The sequence below is a fragment of the Alternaria atra genome, assembly GCF_907166805.1.
Source record: "Alternaria atra isolate CS162 genome assembly, contig: 28, whole genome shotgun sequence".
NCBI lineage: Eukaryota > Fungi > Ascomycota > Dothideomycetes > Pleosporales > Pleosporaceae > Alternaria > Alternaria atra.
In genome coordinates, this window is record NW_025091326.1 from 2,595,732 (window position 1) to 2,614,036 (window position 18,305).

General features: G+C 52.4%; 5 protein-coding genes across 5 annotated transcripts; 3 read left to right on the forward strand and 2 right to left on the reverse strand.

Moving 5' to 3' along the window:
* Window positions 1-36: 36 nt before the first annotated feature.
* ALTATR162_LOCUS7873 (uncharacterized protein) lies at window positions 37-2,122 on the reverse strand (the record flags this gene model as incomplete). The annotated part of the gene is made up of 2 exons (XM_043315501.1): window positions 37-174; window positions 356-2,122. 2 exons carry the CDS (start codon window positions 2,120-2,122, stop codon window positions 37-39), a joined length of 1,905 nt encoding a protein of 634 aa, XP_043171436.1.
* A 332-nt stretch (window positions 2,123-2,454) lies between these two features.
* ALTATR162_LOCUS7874 (uncharacterized protein) lies at window positions 2,455-3,735 on the forward strand (the record flags this gene model as incomplete). Its single annotated transcript, XM_043315502.1, has 3 exons — window positions 2,455-2,671; window positions 2,724-3,548; window positions 3,596-3,735. The coding sequence occupies 3 exons, from the start codon at window positions 2,455-2,457 to the stop codon at window positions 3,733-3,735; spliced, it is 1,182 nt and encodes a 393-aa protein (XP_043171437.1).
* A 483-nt stretch (window positions 3,736-4,218) lies between these two features.
* On the forward strand, window positions 4,219-6,009 carry ALTATR162_LOCUS7875 (uncharacterized protein; the record flags this gene model as incomplete). Its single annotated transcript, XM_043315503.1, has 1 exon — window positions 4,219-6,009. The coding sequence occupies one exon, from the start codon at window positions 4,219-4,221 to the stop codon at window positions 6,007-6,009; it is 1,791 nt and encodes a 596-aa protein (XP_043171438.1).
* A 2,385-nt stretch (window positions 6,010-8,394) lies between these two features.
* Window positions 8,395-11,232, forward strand: ALTATR162_LOCUS7876 (uncharacterized protein; the record flags this gene model as incomplete). Its single annotated transcript, XM_043315504.1, has 3 exons — window positions 8,395-8,456; window positions 8,525-10,616; window positions 10,666-11,232. The coding sequence occupies 3 exons, from the start codon at window positions 8,395-8,397 to the stop codon at window positions 11,230-11,232; spliced, it is 2,721 nt and encodes a 906-aa protein (XP_043171439.1).
* Window positions 11,233-15,583: 4,351 nt separating this feature from the next.
* On the reverse strand, window positions 15,584-17,696 carry ALTATR162_LOCUS7877 (uncharacterized protein; the record flags this gene model as incomplete). Its single annotated transcript, XM_043315505.1, has 5 exons — window positions 15,584-16,272; window positions 16,322-16,994; window positions 17,045-17,079; window positions 17,133-17,541; window positions 17,610-17,696. The coding sequence occupies 5 exons, from the start codon at window positions 17,694-17,696 to the stop codon at window positions 15,584-15,586; spliced, it is 1,893 nt and encodes a 630-aa protein (XP_043171440.1).
* Between the last annotated feature and the right edge of the window lie 609 nt (window positions 17,697-18,305).

Genomic DNA, 18,305 nt, shown 5'->3' on the forward strand with positions numbered 1-18,305 from the left:
TCGACTATCAAGTCCATTGTCTTGCCGCTCGCACTCCTAAGAGATGGAGATGCTGATAATCTTGATATCCTCCTCCGGCTTCTCCTTGTATACCTTGGTGTTCTCGATTTTGTGAACAACATCCATGCCTGCGATCGCTCGTCCAAAGATGGTATGCTTGTTGTCGAGCCAGGGCTATATGTATGTCACAGTCAGCGTGCCGCTTCGCCATCGGACTGATAGATGATGAGAGAAAGAGAGAGAGAGACGGACAGAGAGAGAGAGAGAGAGAGAGAGAGATGGAAACTTACAGTTTTTCAGTAGTAATAAAGAATTGACTTCCGTTTGAATTTGGCCCAGCATTCGCCATGCTCACCGTATAGGGTTTGTCGTGTTTCAAGTTGGAGAACTCGTCTGCAAACTCGTTGCCCCAGATACTCTCTCCGCCGGTGCCGTCGCCAAGTGGGTCACCGGTCTGTATCATGAACTTGCGGATTACGCGGTGGAAGATGACGTTGTTGTAATAGTTGTTGCGTGCGTGCGTGACAAAATTCTCCACGGCCTTGGGTGCCGCGTCCGGGAAGAGACGGATGGTAATGTCGCCGTAGGTAGTGTGGAGAATGGCCGTAGTACCCGTTGCTGCAAGCGCTTTGTCGTCCTTTTGTTTGTTCGAGGCGGCGGCACGGGGCTTCTCGTTCTGCACGTCACGAGTCGACTTGGTAGCGCTGGCATCATTGGTGTACATGTAGAAGCGGACCTTGCCAGAACCTGTCGAGACCAGCATAGCGTCTCTCGCCTCGGCTTCTTGGAGTAGTGGGTTCTCGCTTGCTGCCATTTCGACTGTGACAACACCCTTCTTCTCTGGCTGGCCCTGGTAGAGACACAGCCATAGCGGCCGGATGGATTCTTCTTGGCCGTACAGCTTCACGAGCTTGTTGGTCAATGTGTTGATGACTTTGACGCCGTACATGCTGCCGTATAAAATGAAATTACTCGTTTCGTCAAATATGACATTCATGCGACCCCTTGTCGTGGGCTGGTCAAGCTCTCTCTCGACGGCTATCCGTCGACCAAACTCCATGTCTTCTAGATGCTGGACAGCGGTACCGGCCTGTTGCATGCTGGTGATAGTCTCAATAGATTCATCGTATGTCCTATAGAGTTTGCCCGTTGCAAAATCGAAGATGCGGATCTTGCGATCCGGAAAGGAAAAGGTCGCAAACTGCTTCCCAGTAGGGGATATGGTAAGCGACGAGGGCACACATTTTGACTTTTTGAACTCGAACAAGTTCGTGGAGCTCTTCAGCGACCATACGTTGTCTGGCTTTTCATAGTTTCCATTGGGTCTCCAGTATTCCACCATGCCCCCTTGATCGACGCTCACGACACAGTCGAATTCATTGTTGTACGCCATTATGCTGACCGACGCCCTGTGTATGCTCTTCAGCGTTTGTAGCGGCTCCGGGTTTTCCCCCCTGCCATCGTATATGCAGATGCAACTATTCTCTTCGGCGCTGACGGCGAGTTGGGGAAAGCTTGCGCCTCGGCCGTGCAGCCAGCAAACCGCCCTAGGTGTGTAGTCGACGCTCAGCATGGCCAGGAGGTCGAAGGTGACAACGTCGAAGATTTTGATCGTCTTGTCGGCGCCTGCAGTAGCAAAACTACGGCCATCGGCACTCACGTTGACAGACTTGATCTCGCCATTGTGCGCCTTGAACTCCTTGATAAACTCTATACCGCCAAAGTCCTTCTTCCAAAACTTGACCACGCCGTCAACGGAGCTTGTTATGAGGAAGTCGGTGTGGGGGGTCAAAGTGGTAAAGCATAGTTGCTCGCGGTGCATGAGTGATTTGGAATAGCGGGTTGCGCTGGGCAGGGCAGCGACATAGAGCTTCTCATACGGCAACTTGCGCTTTTTCCTCTTGGGCGCTGAGGACGGGAGGGCCGGCCCAAAGTCATCGTCGTCGGAGGATGTATCGTCTAAGAGAATGTTAGGGAGTTGGTGCGCGTGGGGGCGCGGATTGGCAATACCGTCTTGGACTTGGGCAGCAGCTTCTCTGGCAGAGACGGCGCCGTCAGCCTCCATGTCAGCACGCGAGCGCTTCATCTTGCTCGGCGACTGTGATCCATCGATTTCCATCATGACGATGCAGTGAGTTTGTCGTGGGCGGATCGGCTGTCGCAAGCTCAAGGATGCAGGGTCGGAGCTTCCGACCAGACGCGCTCTCACTTTCTCGGACAGTCTCCCGCATTCCGCAACAACACCAACGACATCACCGAACATCATCGCCGTCACCACGGACATCTCGCGCTCCAACCTTTGACCCCAGCCCAGGTTGATACTCGCTATCACTGACTGCGTATACTGATACACCACCATCTCGATTCCGCACCAAGCCCGGCCGCCTCGCCATTACCGCCTCCCGCCCTCATCCTCCATCACAACTACACTCACACCCACCGCACAACCTCACCATGAGCGGAAGCGGCGACCAAGAGCGCGAACACGCCCTCGAAGCTTACAAGTCCAAGCTGCTTGAGTCGAGAGAATGGGAGGCCAAGCTCAAGGCGCTGCGACTGGACATCAAAGGCCTCCAGCACGACTTTGACGTATCAGAGGACAACATCAAGGCGCTGCAGAGCGTCGGCCAGATAATAGGAGAGGTACTGAAGCAGCTGGACGAGGAACGATGTACGTATGCGTTTGCATGAGCTCAAGAGACGCCACACTAATGTCCCCGCAGTCATTGTCAAGGCATCCTCGGGGCCCCGTTACGTCGTGGGATGCCGGTCAAAGGTCGACAAGGCCAAGCTCAAGCAAGGCACACGTGTGGCTCTGGATATGACGACGCTTACCATAATGCGCATGCTCCCCCGTGAAGTCGATCCGCTCGTCTACAACATGTCGCTCGAAGACCCGGGGCAGGTTAGCTTTGGCGGTATTGGTGGTCTCAACGAGCAGATCAGAGAACTACGTGAGGTGATTGAACTGCCGCTGAAGAATCCAGAGCTCTTCCTGCGAGTAGGCATCAAACCACCAAAGGGAGTGTTGCTCTACGGACCGCCGGGCACTGGTAAGACACTATTGGCACGCGCTGTGGCGAGCAGTCTTGAGACCAACTTCCTCAAGGTGGTCAGTTCGGCCATCGTCGACAAGTACATTGGAGAGTCGGCGCGACTAATCCGCGAGATGTTTGGTTACGCAAAGGAGCATGAGCCCTGCATCATCTTCATGGACGAAATCGACGCTATTGGTGGACGACGCTTCTCTGAGGGGACTTCGGCAGATCGTGAAATTCAGCGGACTCTCATGGAGCTGCTAAACCAGCTCGACGGCTTCGACTACCTAGGACAGACCAAGATCATCATGGCCACAAACCGACCAGACACGCTCGACCCTGCTCTTCTCCGCGCCGGACGTCTTGACCGTAAGCTCGAGATTCCCCTACCCAATGAAGTGGGTCGTCTCGAGATTCTCAAGATCCACTCTGCCAGCGTAGTGACAGATGGGGAGATTGACTTTGAGAGCATTGTGAAGATGAGCGATGGCATGAACGGTGCCGATCTACGTAACGTTGTCACAGAAGCGTAAGCACCTCTTCCCGTATGATTACAGTATGGCTAACCCACCACTGTGGTCTCTTCGCCATCAAAGACTACCGAGACTCGATCAACCAGGACGACTTCAACAAGGCAGTACGGAAGATGGCTGAGTCAAAGAAGCTGGAGGGCAAGTTGGACTACCAGAAGCTGTAGAGCCATCGCCTGGACTTGGATGATGATGATAATTGAAGATAGAGCCATGAGTATCATGTACAATGGCATCATAGGAAAGAGGTTGAAATGATTACTCGGACCCTTTCATGCATCCTGAACTCGGTGATATTTCTACACCCAAGACACTAGATGTAAAGTACATGGTCGCCTTGCGATCTAAAGTACCACTAGGGGGAAAGTGCATGGATTTGTGTCGCGTCGCATTTATTACATACACCAAGGCAAACTAAACACACCCGAAAATCTTCGTGGTATGATATTCTGGTAAGCTTGTCTGTAGAAGGCATGCAAAACATATTCTTTCACCCATGATGGCATTGGCGCTGTGAAGCTTGGCGTCGGCGTTAGAAAAAAAGTTCGCCGATCAAATTTCAGCTCCACCTGCAACCGCGAAGACGAGAGAGCACTTTTGGCTCAAACTACTCCCTGGATTCCTTTTGCGCAGGTCAAACGGCAACCGCAATGTCGTCGTCCTTCTTCACCACACCAGCCTCACAACGGAAACGGAAGCGCGGCGAGGTCGCCGCCGGCGCCCCCAAACGGCGCAACACAGACGCGCATGCTCGCCGCTCCCAGCGAGAAGAGTCGATCAGCGGCAGCGACATATCCGACGATGATGGCGCACCTACTTTCGACGACGACGACGATGCAGACGACGGCTCTACTACTTCTGAAGACGAAAACGAGACGGCGGCAGAGAAGCGCCTGAGACTGGCAGAGCGCTATCTTGAGAACATCCGCAACGAGGTTGAGGAGGACGTGGGCTTTGACGCCGAGCAGATCGACAAGGACCTCATCGCCGAGCGGCTGAAAGAAGATGTCGCAGAAGGCAAGGGCAAGATATATAGGTCAATCGCCGCCGATCTTGACTTTGAGCATGCATCACATGCGACCGGCTACTCAGGGCTGCAAAAAGCCACGACAGGATGCGCCGTCAGGCTGCCGTATGCCTGGACTATCAGCAAGGACCTCGTCGTCGAGAAGTGGGAAATCGCTGACCCAAAGTCGTATGCGCCCGACCCCAGCCGACCGTCCAACCTAACGCCGCGCACCACACCAAAAAGGCTCCTCTGGCGGAAGGGGAACAAGAACAAAAAGGGCGACCGCGCCTTTCTGGGTCACACGGGCGAGATTGTGTCTATAGCCATCTCCGACTCGGGAAAGTACCTGGCCACTGGTGACAAGCATGCTCGCCTGATCATCTGGGACGCTGACACCCTCACGCCCCGTCACCTATTCACTCGCCATCGAGACGCCGTCCTCTCTCTGTCCTTCCGAAGGGGCACCGAACAACTTTTCTCTGGCGGCGCAGACCGAGCTGTCATTGTCTGGAGTGCGCCAGAATCAGCATACATCGAGACGCTTGTCGGACACCAGGACGCTGTTATTGGTGTAGCAGGTGGGCTGGAGCTCAACCAGGAGACTTGCGTCAGTGTAGGCGCACGAGATCGTACCGCTCGTTTGTGGAGAGTTGTCGAGGAAAACCAGCTCGTATTCCACGGAGGTGGTACGGCCAGACAAAAGGGCTTGGACAAGTTGCGCAAAGGTCGATTTGGAAAGAATGTTGATGGAGATGAAAAACAGGATGAACAAGGCAATGGCGGAAAGTCCGGCGATGACGACCCGCTCATCGCATATGCTGAGGGTTCTATCGATTGCGTTGGTCTTCTCGATGCGGGCTTGTTCGTTACAGCATCTGACAATGGCGCACTGTCGTTATGGTCTGTCAACCGGAAGAAGCCTCTCTTCACATACCCACTCACTCATGGCCGCGATCCACCGCTCTCGCCCGAGCAAATGTCAGCCAACGATGACGCCGCAACATCAGTAAAGCCTGGTCCCCGGCTACCGCGATACGTGACGGCGCTTGCTACTGTTCCTTTTGCCGATCTCATCCTCACAGCAAGCTGGGATGGCTGGATACGCGCGTGGAAGATTACAGCGGACAAGAAGAGCATTGAGCCAGTGGGTAAAGTAGGGCGCGTACCGATTGTGGAAGACGAGTCTATGGTCAATGGCGATACCAAGGACGAAGCCATCCTCATACGAGGCATTGTCAATGGCCTTGCAGTTCAAGAGAGGGGCGACAGAGGCAAAGATGGGCTGTGCGTTGTGGCTGCCGTAGGCAAGGAGCCCAGATTAGCCAGATGGATGTCTGGAAAGGCCAAGAACGGCATCTACGTCTTCGAAGTACCTAGAAAACACCTAGCAAATGGTACAGCGGACGAAGACAAGGAAGACGAGGAAGCATAGGCGAAAAGCAACTTGCATTGTGAGGCGTTTGTGGATGCATACTAGATACCAATCTGATCACGCATTTGGTGCCGGACCTTGCAGTCGGCTTCTCATCCCTAGTTCGAGATGATTTCCTTTCTCCAATGTCCAGCTCACATGTGGTTTGCATGCTTGTAGTATCATTTAGCAGCGTGTCCATATTTCTTGCTAGGAGTCTTGCGCTCATGATGCCATGGTCGCATGTGAAGAGTGAGTGTCTCCAATATACAAAGTAGATGGCTAAGGTCACGATAGCATAAACACTTATAGCGTGCACCATATGTTCGACAGCAAATGCGAAAATGTATTGTGAATGTCACTGTGCAATATCATGTCTTGGCCAGAGGCCGAGGTGACATACGAACACGTCCAGGATACATTATGATCCTTTGATGTTGAAGTTGGGAGTAGCCTGCAACTGCCTCAAGGGTATAACCTAGCGAATACGATTCAACTGATGGTAACAGTATACGGATAACTCGATGGCGTATTGTTGTGTTAAAGCTGGAGCAGGAGTGAATGTGTTGGAGTCGGCACATGCGTTGTCCTTCAGGTATATGTTGGTGATGTTCCCGTCTCTCGTCATTGTGAGCCTCAGGCTTCGGTGTTCAATGGTCAGTCTCTACGGTTGGCATTACTAACTGTGGGTACTTGATGTGGACGTTGATGCTACCATAGAAATACGACTTTGCTATTTGCGAATTCTTGATATGGATAGCAGTCACCTGTAGCTCTAGATCTAAGCCGGTAGGCTCTTGACAGGAAAAGCAGTTAGTTGGTCTTATTTTTTGTGATGCCATAGGCTCCTGGATTGATAGATGAAGAACTGCTACAAGATGGCGACCAAGCTCCACCAGCAGAGAGCTAAATTGCTCAACTTCAACATTAGTATATTTTTCCTGCAAACCCCTGCAGTCTACACTATTGGAATGGGGAAAGTCTGCTAACTCGATGCCTGGAAATGAAAAGGGAAAAGGGCGAGCCTAAAGCTGCTGCGCGCCACGCTGTCGTCGTTGCGGCTACCACAGCACTTGCTCTTACTAGCAATGCTTCCTTGGACGATGAACGTGAAGCTTCTGGCCATAGGCGGATAAGAGGCAGCTATTTCATGAACTACAATCAGTTTCCGTGATTTGACAGTATACCCCGAAGTATTCGCAGGTAGGGATCATGTGCTTCCATCAGTTCTTCTGACTAGGTATTCCCAACACCATCATCTCCACTCGAGTATGCAGCTAAGATAGGCGAGAACGGCACGCACCGGCCGATATCGAGACCCGCTCTAGACGTTGTCTATTGCCGTTGTTCTGTATCCGGTTGATGGTTGGAGGAATGTTCTGTGACGTGGGTGCTCAACACTTGATGAATGTCATCCAGCGCGTTAGACAGCTTGTTGCACAAGCGCCCTTCCTCGACGGTGACGCTGTTGTCGAATAAGCAAACAGTGATCGCTACTCACGACTACACGTGTCCTGCGGTCCTGGCCCGGATATGCGACCATGCCCTCGTTGGGCTGCATGGTGGCTCCCATGGAGCCGCTTCATTGTGGGTTGTGGCATACGTGCATTTGAGTTGGGCAGCAGCTAGGCGGTCAGTAAGGTTGCTGAGATGAACCACGTAGCCGACTAGACGAGGGTAGGATGACTCCCAGCAATGCCAGTACTACGGCAGGATGATGAGGTCAAGTTAATAGCAATGGCAATGGGCGGTGCAGGTGCAGTAGAACTCCCACATTGCAGCCATACCATCGCTGTCGTCGTTATTGACCTGCGTCGGCCAGTACCAATATTCACCCTCGCTTCAGCCAGACTATGTCCGGGCCAGCACAATCGTTTCCTACGCATTATTATCTAATTCGGAGAGTTGGGCGCAGGCCTTGACACAGATTCCCACTATATCGATTTGGCGTTGGAAAAGACAGGGCCGAAGCACAGCACTGCCGCCTAGTCGCGACCAAACTGTTTTGGCTTCCACAGTAGACGCTTTCTTTGCTCTCTTGCCCTCCCCCAAGACGTCGCCCGACTGTCCCGCCTGACCGCAGTCTGCCGGCCGCACGCAACGTCTGTTGTCGTTGTAGAGGTTGTTTACCAACACGCCACTCCTTGTAGCGTACCGTCTTTCTGCTGAAGGGCAACGCATCATCTATCTGCCCCGCGTTCTCCTGACATCTTCTCGCCCGCACATCCAGCCCCTCCTGTGCTCCACCTTCAACCCTCCCATCGCCGACGCCGCATCGCTCCTTGCTCACGCACTTGGGAACCCTGGACTCGGCCATTCTCTGGTAGAAGGAGGCTCGAGTGCGGTTCCGTCAGCACCACCAGCCTCATGCCGTTAGTCATAGCCCATCTCCCCCATCGTCGCGCCATGCCCCATGCTGCGTCGTCGCGGCGCTCTGTCAAGTCGCGCGCAACACACAGCACTGCGCCGTCGAGCGTCTCCATTTCTCCTCCCCAGCGCCGCTATCATGTCAGGGTGACACTAACGTGGCCATCAGACTCCGGAAGGGAATCACAGTCAATAACCACACGGGCGCCTTCGAAGACGAAGACGACTTTACCGACGAGGATTCGGCCGGCATCCAGGTAGTCTCAGCCAGCGAGGACGAATACAGCACCTCTGAGGTGACAGGCTCAGAAGACGACGAGGAAGACGAAGAAGGCGAAGAAGACGAAGACGACGACGACGACGACGAGAGCGAAGAGGAAGACGAAGGCTCGTGGGACTATATCGACGAAATCAACCCCTCCGACTCGGCTTCCCGTCCACGAGTCGTCAAACATCACTCTGCGCCACAGCACGCTGTCTCACGCCACGCTGTTGCACGCCACGCCATTCTCCCACCTGCAGTAGCTCCTCCACCTTCACGAGGACCACGTACCAAAGCCTCGCACCGAGATCGAGCCTCTTCGCGCCACGCAGCGCCTGTACCAGATCCTCCCTCGCGCCACGAGAGTCACAGCCGTAGCCGTAGCCGCAGCCACAGCAAACTGGATCGCGCACACAGGCCGAGGCGGGCAAGGCCCCAGTCCGTCCATCATCAGGACGCTCTCGATGTCGAGGATGACGACGACTACCCATACCCCCCTCACCCTGGCCACCCTCCCGGCCATCCCAGTGCTGGTTGGGGCCACATACCCCAACATGCTCCGAATGGCTACGCCCCCAGCTTGATGTCGGATCCACGCTTCCCGTACGGCGGCTTCCCAGGCGGCGCACAATCGCCTGCAGGTCAACTGGTGCCTTTCGGCCACGAGGCACACTCCGCCTACGCTCAGAACCCCTTTGCCCCTAATGGGCAGAATCCCTTTACTCAAGGGCCCCCTTCTGCTGGCGATCCACGCGGCGGCTACTTTCCCGATTACCAAGATCCGCGCCATCAAGACCCACGCCATCAAGATCCGCGTCACCAGGATCCACGACAAGCACGCAGAGGTCATCGTAACTCTATGCCGCCGGCACCCCCAGGAGCCCCTGGAGATATAATGCCCTACTCGCAAATGGGCTACTACCCACCGTACGGCGCTTCGCCCTATGGCGTGCCACCGCAGCACATGTATCCACCTTACGGGCATCCACAGCATCCACAGCAGCCCTCCCCACCTCCACAACACCCTCCCTCGAAGCGCCATACCCCGAAGCCAAAACCTCAGCCTGAAGAAGAACATCACCCACCTGCTACACCTGCTCCACCTGCTCCACCCGCACCGCCGCCTCAGCCTCAGCCGGCCCAAACCCCGGCTGACCAGATGCAACTGCAGCTTATGCAACAACAGCAGATACAACAGCAGCTTATGCAACAGCCAATGCAACAGCCAATGCAACAGCAACTGATGCAGCAGCCGATGCAACAGCAACTAATGCAACAAATGCACCCCATGTCTATGATGCCTTCCCCTCCGCCCCCGCCTCCGCAGCCTCCGCAACCCGATCCAAAAGAAGAGGGCATGCTCTCCAAGCTCGAGAAGCTCCTGCTGGGCAAGGAGGAGGAAGAGAGAAAGGCGGCAGAAAAGGCGAGAAGGGACGCCGAATTAGCCAAGTTTGATCGTCTTGAAAGTCTGCTCATTTCTCAACAGGAGGCCAAGATAGAGAAGGAAAAGGCTAAGAAAGAGGCTGCTGAGAAGGCTGCTCAAGAAGCTGCTGAGGCAAAGAAAAGAGGTGATGAGGACAAGCTCGCCAAGCTCGAGAGCCTCATCCTTGCCCAGAAAGATGAACAACTCAAGCGTGAGGCAGCCGCAGACGCAGCTCGTGCAGCCGAGAAGGCAGCTGCAGATGCGGAGGCAACCAAGATTGCAGAAGAAAAGAAGGCCGCAGCAGAAAAGGCCGCATTACTAGTCGAAGCAGCGAAAAAGGCAACTGAAGAGGCTGAGAAGAAAGCGGCCGCAGAAGCTGAAGAGACTAAGAAGGCGCATGAAAAGGCTCTGGCAGAGGCCAAGGCTGCAGCAGATGAGCTGGAGAAGGGAAAGAAGGCCGCTGAAGAAGAGGCGGCGAAGCTGAAACCCTCCGACGCTCCAAAAGCCCCGATCAAGTTCAAGGATGCCGTTGGCCGCAAGTTCAGTTTCCCATGGGATCTGTGCAAAACATGGAAGGTGAGTCCTCTGGACGATAAACTCCACTTCTGCGCTAACATTCAATCAGGGTATGGAAGAACTAATCAAGCAAGCTTTTCTGCATGTTGATGTGATTGGTCCTCACGTGCATGAAGGCCACTACGATCTCGTTGGACCGGATGGCGAGATCATCCTGCCTCAGGTCTGGGAAACCATGATTCAGCCCGATTGGGCCATTACTATGCACATGTGGCCAATGCCCGAACCTCCACCACCCCCACCGGAGCCGCCCAAGGAGGTATTCCCTCCACCACCACCCCCTCCACCAGATGCGCAAATGTTCATGTCAAGCCACCTTCCGCTCAAAGGAAAAGGCAAAAGGGACAAGAGCAGGAAGCGTGAATCCTTCTCCCACGCACATGTTGTGCAAGTGCCTCCTGCCCCTCCGGGTGCTGCAGGAATGGCTCCCCCACCCCCACCACCGCCCCCTGGGCATCCCGCTGGTGGCCCGCTTCCTCCCCCTCCTGCAGTCGTCGTCATGCCCAGCGGTGGTGGCAGCTCGGGAAGTTCTCGCAAGAAGCCCACACCATCACCATTCTTCAGATGGGCTGCCGGTACCACTGCTCGTAAAGAATCCGTCAAGAAGAAGAAATAGGCTTGATAGCCAACGAACCGGAAGAGGTCGACTGGATCTTTCGAGTCTGTTGTTGAGTCAAGTTTCAGTGCTGTTAGTAGACTCCTTCACGTTTTTGTATAGCCGTGCCGCTCCCGATGCAGCGCTCTTCGATTGGTCGCAGGAGCGCTTTCTCTATGCTTCTTTCTTTGCAAGATATGCCTGATGCTGTTGCGGGGTCGCAATGCGCGCCCTGATGCTCTGTCACTTGCCAGTCATCGATTCGGGGCTTTTTGTTTTGGATTGCAAGGAAAAGTTCAGATACCATGGTCGTTTTAGCGTCGTACGTTTCGTATTGCGTGTCGCTTTGGCCTCTGGACTACCCCTTCTGCTTTGGCGTAGGCGTTGCACTTGATTTTGATTGAACTGTATGGCTGGAATGGTCAGTGAACGCACGGGTGACGGACTTATGATACAATCGTGTGTCTAGACCGATGGAAGCTGATGATAATATGAGTAACGATTCTGAAAATTTATAAGAAAATTTGTTGAAATCATGTTCTACGTTGATTGAGAAATAAGCCTCATTTCCAAAAACACCGATCCCTCCTTACCCAGCCACCATATATACTCTATCACCTCATACAAGGAAATAACTAAACAGGTGCGGCACTTCTATTACAGTCGACATTAGCATGTAACCAGCGAATTTATAGAAATCAACAGCATTGTAAACTTCTAGGTTATTTGCTGTAGTAGGCAGATAGAGCCAGCAATAAGAATTTAAACAAGGAGGTTGTCGCTAAGCTCCCCAACACCACCTACGTCATTACCTTTGCGTCCCATCCAAGGAACAACACGATGCCCGTTGTCTTGAGTTCCAGCTCGCGCAATTACACAAAAACCGGTATTTCGGCTTTCGCTTGCCACGGAGTTACTATCGACTCCTCATTGTATATGTATATGTTCTGCTTCTCACCAGGTCAAAAGAGTCATTTGGTAAATCCTACGCTCGAAGTTTGTATCTTCTATCAGGCATTCCACACCTTTCGCTTTCGATTGGCCCATTATGCGGGAATCAAAATCAAACCCTTTACTTTGCATACTCGTCTCCCTCCTCATGACAGTGCTGGCAGTCGCTGACGACGCAACGGCAACATCATACACAAATGACAGCTCTTTTCGTGACGGCTTGTTGAATGTCACGAATGAGTACCGCGTGCATCACAATGCATCAAAGCTTGAGTGGAACACGACGCTGGCCGACTACGCGCAGGATTTGGCCGAGGGCTGCGAATTCGAGCATAGCGTAAGTTTCACCTCGCAGATCTCGAGGTCACTTCTTGCTCCCCATTCAGCCCGCGCTGTTGACAGACAAACTCGATATCTCGCGACTGAAGCGGGTGTATGCATGGATTGCGGGAAGATCCGCGGCTCCTAACCTGCAATGACATATCGACTGCGCTAATACTAGAGACAATGCAGGGTGGTCCGTATGGTGAGAACCTCGGTTCAGGATATAGCAGCGGAGAGGTCACTGTTACGGCGTGGGCAAATGAGAGTACGAAGTATGATTTCAAGGCAGGAGAGTTTAGGTTTGTTCGACTCTTCATTCATCAGATGTACATGTATACTTACCAACACTACTAAGCGAGGAGACTGGCCACTTCACTCAACTCGTATGGAAATCAACTACCTCAATGGGATGCGGCCGCAAAGAATGTAATGGTGGTACGAGCGGCGGTGAGGGCAATGCTCCGGGGTGGTTCGTTGTTTGCGAGTATTGGCCTCGGGGAAATGTGATTGGACAATTTGTGGAGAATGTACAGTCTGCACCTCGCCAGGATACAGAGTCAAGAGCAGCTAGCACGGCGATCGGAGCTTTGATGTTACCGTGGGTCGGGTTCGTCACTGGATGGATGGTCGCCATGTCGTTGTGACGATTGAGCAAGAAGCGATTTGTCGTTACTATTGCAACACCATGCTTGCAACGACGTGAGAACATGACGATTGGTGCCGGTCAAATGAAAATGGCTAGCAGGCAATCATGCCAGTTCACTATCCACGAAATGGCGAGCTATAGCTTCACTGAATTGCTGCAGTCCTGCAGTTTGTCTGTTCGTGAACCCCGTCGTGAAGTTGTTTGTCGTATCGATCTCAGCGGAGCAACCCGACCATCTCAGATGGATCTTGCGGCCGGCTACTCCATGTGGTGACACCAGAGCGATCATTGTCTCGAACCTACCATACGTGATGTCGCAACCCGCACATAGCCTACTCTTATGTATACACGTAGTTTCATCCTTTTCCCGGGGACGACTTCGTCTATGCTTGACAACTTGGTCGACAACCTTTAAGTCGTATATATATTAGTACAACCAGTATACAACACATCTAGTATCCTCTGAGCACTCAAGTCATACTCTCTTACTCTTGGACAACATTCTGCTTCTACAAATGACGGCTCCGAACATCGGCTCTAGACCAAGGCCAAATGCGATAGATCATACCCGGCTTCATGCCGGCTTGAAGCCTCACAATAGAATCAGTTCCGCCCAAGGCCTTCGAAACAGACGCGATGAGCGACAGGCCAAGGAGTCTACCGCGGAAAACGTGTCAATACCCCACAAGTCTCCTACACGCCATGTCCAGCGGACGATCGAAGCTCGTATTCCCCGGAAGGTCATTGCACTCCCTGATCGAAAGTTGGAAGAGCAACTTATGATTCCACCGTCACCCAAGTACCAGCAACTAGTCGATCGTCACAGATATCGGCTAGGTTCAGCAAGATTCCGATTCTCGCGGCAGATCGGAGATGAAGAGTGCTGGCGTGTGCTTCTCCATGACACCGAAGTCGTGGGTCCTCATGGTTGTTGGGTAGGTCTAGGAACAACGAGTTGGAGATATCCATTTGGAAGTGCCTTAAACCCCTACCGGTTGCATTGCATCAATCGGAAGAATCTGAATCAACAGTTAGAAGGGGAAATACTATACACCCACGCTGCCATGAATGTGATGGGCTTTAGATACGCGTTGAAGTTCACTACCATTGTGGGAGATGTGCGTCAGCAATACGAAGTGTCGCATCTTTGCGGACATTCTCACTGTTATCGACCAACCCATCTGGTGCTTGATTCATATCGAGTGAACCTGTTAAGATCGCGGTGTTGCGGTTGTAGTACGGATAAGAGAGGGATTCAACACAACTATTGTCCCCACGCAGACCTACCAGGATCGGGTGGGCAGCACTGCTTCGAACACGAGCAATGCCCTGAGTACTGCCCAGAGCGTTTGAAACGAAAGACTTCCCGGTTGGAAGAATGAGGCATTGGCTGGAGCAGCGTTGGGTGCAGCGGATACACTAAGTGGTCTTGAATATTATGGTGGGCCAGTCTCGTTACAGGATATGTATATCGCTATACAAGCTTTGCTCAAGAGCAAGCACAAACGCCTTGCAACTCCGCAGCGCAGGCTATGAGCCTCGAGCGATTTGTTGTTAGTGAGGCACTGAGAGTGACAAGATCATCCTTGCTTGCTAATCCATCATGTACATTCTGCAGACGAACGAGCAACAATAGTGCTAAAGACGCGCGAGATCTTAGACGCGCTACACTTATGTAAAGTTAAACTTACAGGGTACTTATCTATGCAAAATGACACACTATGAACATATAGGCCCTGTTCATTAGTTAGATATGACCGACCAAGATCACGCTCGTGGGTTACCTGAGTAAACTTATTGAACTACGTTGTTTATTGGGTATGCAAAGATCGTAGGACACAATAGATTTAGAAAACAACACAGCACAAAGCAAAGATATGAATATTGATCAGACACTTGATATAGCATTCATTTAACACGGCAGAGTCTGCTCTATATTAGTAACTATCTAGGGCTTATGGAGTAACGGAGCTGCTCTGACCTACCGTCCCCCCCGTTAAAGTAAGCGCGGTCCTGACAAGGTGACTGTTTGAGAGATGTCTGCTAGTCTTTGTTATTCTGCTTAAAGTTCTTTGAACCACAATTATGTCTACTGTCCTCGTGTGCCTAGAGCTGTGGAAATGTGAGAACTCGGAAGAGTGTTGGTCGGAGGAAGGATCATCTAGTACCAAACGGGATTAGTGTCTCAAAGTGCTACGTCATACTTCGGTGGGCAGTCCGCAATGATGTCCAGGTGGCTGGACGACTGATCGCGGAAGTTCAACACGAACCACGAGGTGTGCCATCTAGTCATAATTATTCGCGTTGCTTCTTTTTTTGCTGGCATTCATATTGCTCACTCGTAAATTACGGCTGCGTCCGCCATGTTGTCAACACGTTCGCACTAACGCGATCAAACTCGAAACGGATATTGATTCAAAAGACCTTCGCGTTATGGAACGCATTAAAGATTCAGTCCTCTTCATCTTCCTTCCTTCGCTGACGGTTCAGCTCGTCGATGACCTTCTTGCCGCACGCCAAAACCTCTAGTGTTCGACTCTTATTATCGTGATCCCTCGTCTCTGGGACCAAGAAATACGTGGTCACGGCTCCTGCTACCATGAAAGCGCTCATGACTTGCAGGATATGCCCGAAATTCTGGCGTTCCCATTCGAAGTCATCCTGGGGCTTGGACTTGTCGGATTGAAATGCATATGCCAGGAAGATCTGCACCACCCAAGAGCCGAGTTTGCCGCTAGCAGCAGCTATCCCATGGCAGGTACACCGGTATCTTGTGGGGAAGATCTCAGCAGGTATTATGAATGTCGTCACATTCGGTCCAAGATTGAACGCGATGTGACTGATCACATACAGTACGATCAGTCCTGATCGACTGCTGTCGAGCAAGTTTGTCCAGGCACTCCCGGTTACGATGAAGAGTACGAATAGAACCAGGAAACCCCAGAATTGGATCACTTTCGGCGACACATACTTGACGATCTTGACCATCAGCAGACCACCGACAACTGTCCCTATGGAGACCATTACTAGGGTATGTTTGCTGTTATCACTCAGTGTCTGGTACACTGATAACTCGCTTTTGACATCACCCTGCCAGATGTGGCTGACGATCTCTGGTGAGGATAGGCCTAGCCCGTAGACTGTTTCAAAGTCAGTAGGTCTGCCGCAACGGCTTAATAGTCTACCTACATGCGAAATCGAGAAACAGCCAGGCCAATGATGTTCCTAGAAGGTACTGCCAATTCTTCTCGACTATGAAGAATTGTTTTGCATCGATCCACGAGGCGAGCGGAGGAGCGAACTCTGGGTCTCCCGGAGGAAGCTGAGCCTGCGGTGCTGCGGTGGGGCGAAGATGCACGTTACTGAGTCGGTGCTCAGATTCACTATCGCTCTCGATCTCCTCGTCGGGCGCAATCACCGAAGAGTTCGTCGAGTGCCTCGAAACAGGCCTTCGAATTTGCGGTGTGGCGGGCACATTCAGCAACTCGACTTCCCCATGTTCGGGATTCGTTTCGGGCGCGCCAAAAAAGTTCGCAGTGTCCTCGAGGGTACCTTTCGTGTTTTGTAAGATGTCCAATGTATATCTTGGGCTCTCTGGGATTGTAAATCGAAAGACGAGAGCAATGAGAGCCGGCACGATGCCGATCCCGACTACAAGCCTCCAGAGTCGATCGATAGCTCGGAAACACTCCAGATCGTCAGGTCGACAAGACTGTGCATTCTTCTCAACCCAGGGCTTGTACGCCTCCACTGCAGCAAGCGACAGAACATTGGCGAGCAGTTGTCCAACAGGTTGAGCGAAGAAAACCCAGCTCAGCATTCGCGCACGATGTTTGCGAGGTGCGAACTCCGCAGTGATGACCTACTCCTACGGTTAGCATGGGTATGATCACGTTCGATATTGACACCTACAGCACTCAAAGGGTAGTCAGCCCCAATACCGATGCCTTTACAATGTCAGTGCTATTACAGTCTCAACATCCGGGTCACACCTCCTTACCCATGATCGCGCGCCAGGTGATTAGCCATCCTCCAATCGCCATACTATTCTTTTCCCCGTTCGAACTCATCAGTAGTAACATCGTACCAACGATAATGATCACCAACTCGAGCCCATACATCTTACGTCGGCCCAGAACATCTGCTGCGAAGCCGAATCCTATCTGGCCGACCATTGTGCCCGCAAGTGTTGAACACATCATGGCCGTCTTGACAGAGGACGGTACCGAGGGTATACCGGCTTCTTCGTGATTAGGCCAGTAGACATATCCCAACATAGGGGTGACGACATTCAAGGCAAAAAGGCCGAATGCATCTGTTAGGAAGCCGATGCCAGCGACTACTACTACCCAGACCTGGAAGGGTGCTGAATCAATTGTTGCGAGCGTCCATCGCCGACGCCTTATCTCCTATCGCTAGGGTTAGCAACACACTCGCAGGCAGTAGGATCATTGCGAATGAAATGGAGTTTACCTACAGGAATGCCGCTCCCGCCTGCTGTCAGATCCTCTACACCGATATGGTGGCCTTTAATTGGCCGCGTAATCCAGTTACGAAGACCCATCGTCGCGTTAATGCTGATAGCACTTTATGAAAGGGTAATCGTACTCAAGCGCGTGTGCTTTGGCAAATCTGTTTGTATCGCGTTGTCTGTCGTGCAGAACCCTCTCGGGACAGCATTGTTCATATTGCGAATGTATGAAGCTTCAGCCTCCACTATCATGCGCATTACCGAAGCCACTCTCAGAGAAATATGCACAGCCCGAGGCAACAAGGCAAACCGGTCAACAAAAAGGTGTGCATTGGTACTGGCGCTACTCATGGGTTCTCCTTCGTCGTATCCAATCTTGTTTTCTTCGCCGAAGTCAGACTCGGTGGCGTTCATTGCTGCAGGAAACACGTGCCACGGCCCTGATCTTTCAATCTTGCTGATTATCTGGGATCACTACAGATAGCTAGATGCTGGATACCATCTTTAGTTGTTCGCGTTTGGGACGGGCGCCAGCGCAGCAAGAAGCACACGACGCAAGCGAAAGGTGTGAGCTCTGGACTTCTCTGAGTGTCTGTAAGATGGGATCATAATATTGTCCAAGAGTTCAATCGAAAGCCACGTGTTGTTGGATCATAATGGCTGGGTAATCTGGGCGTCTGGTAGTCGACGATGGCCGTTCGC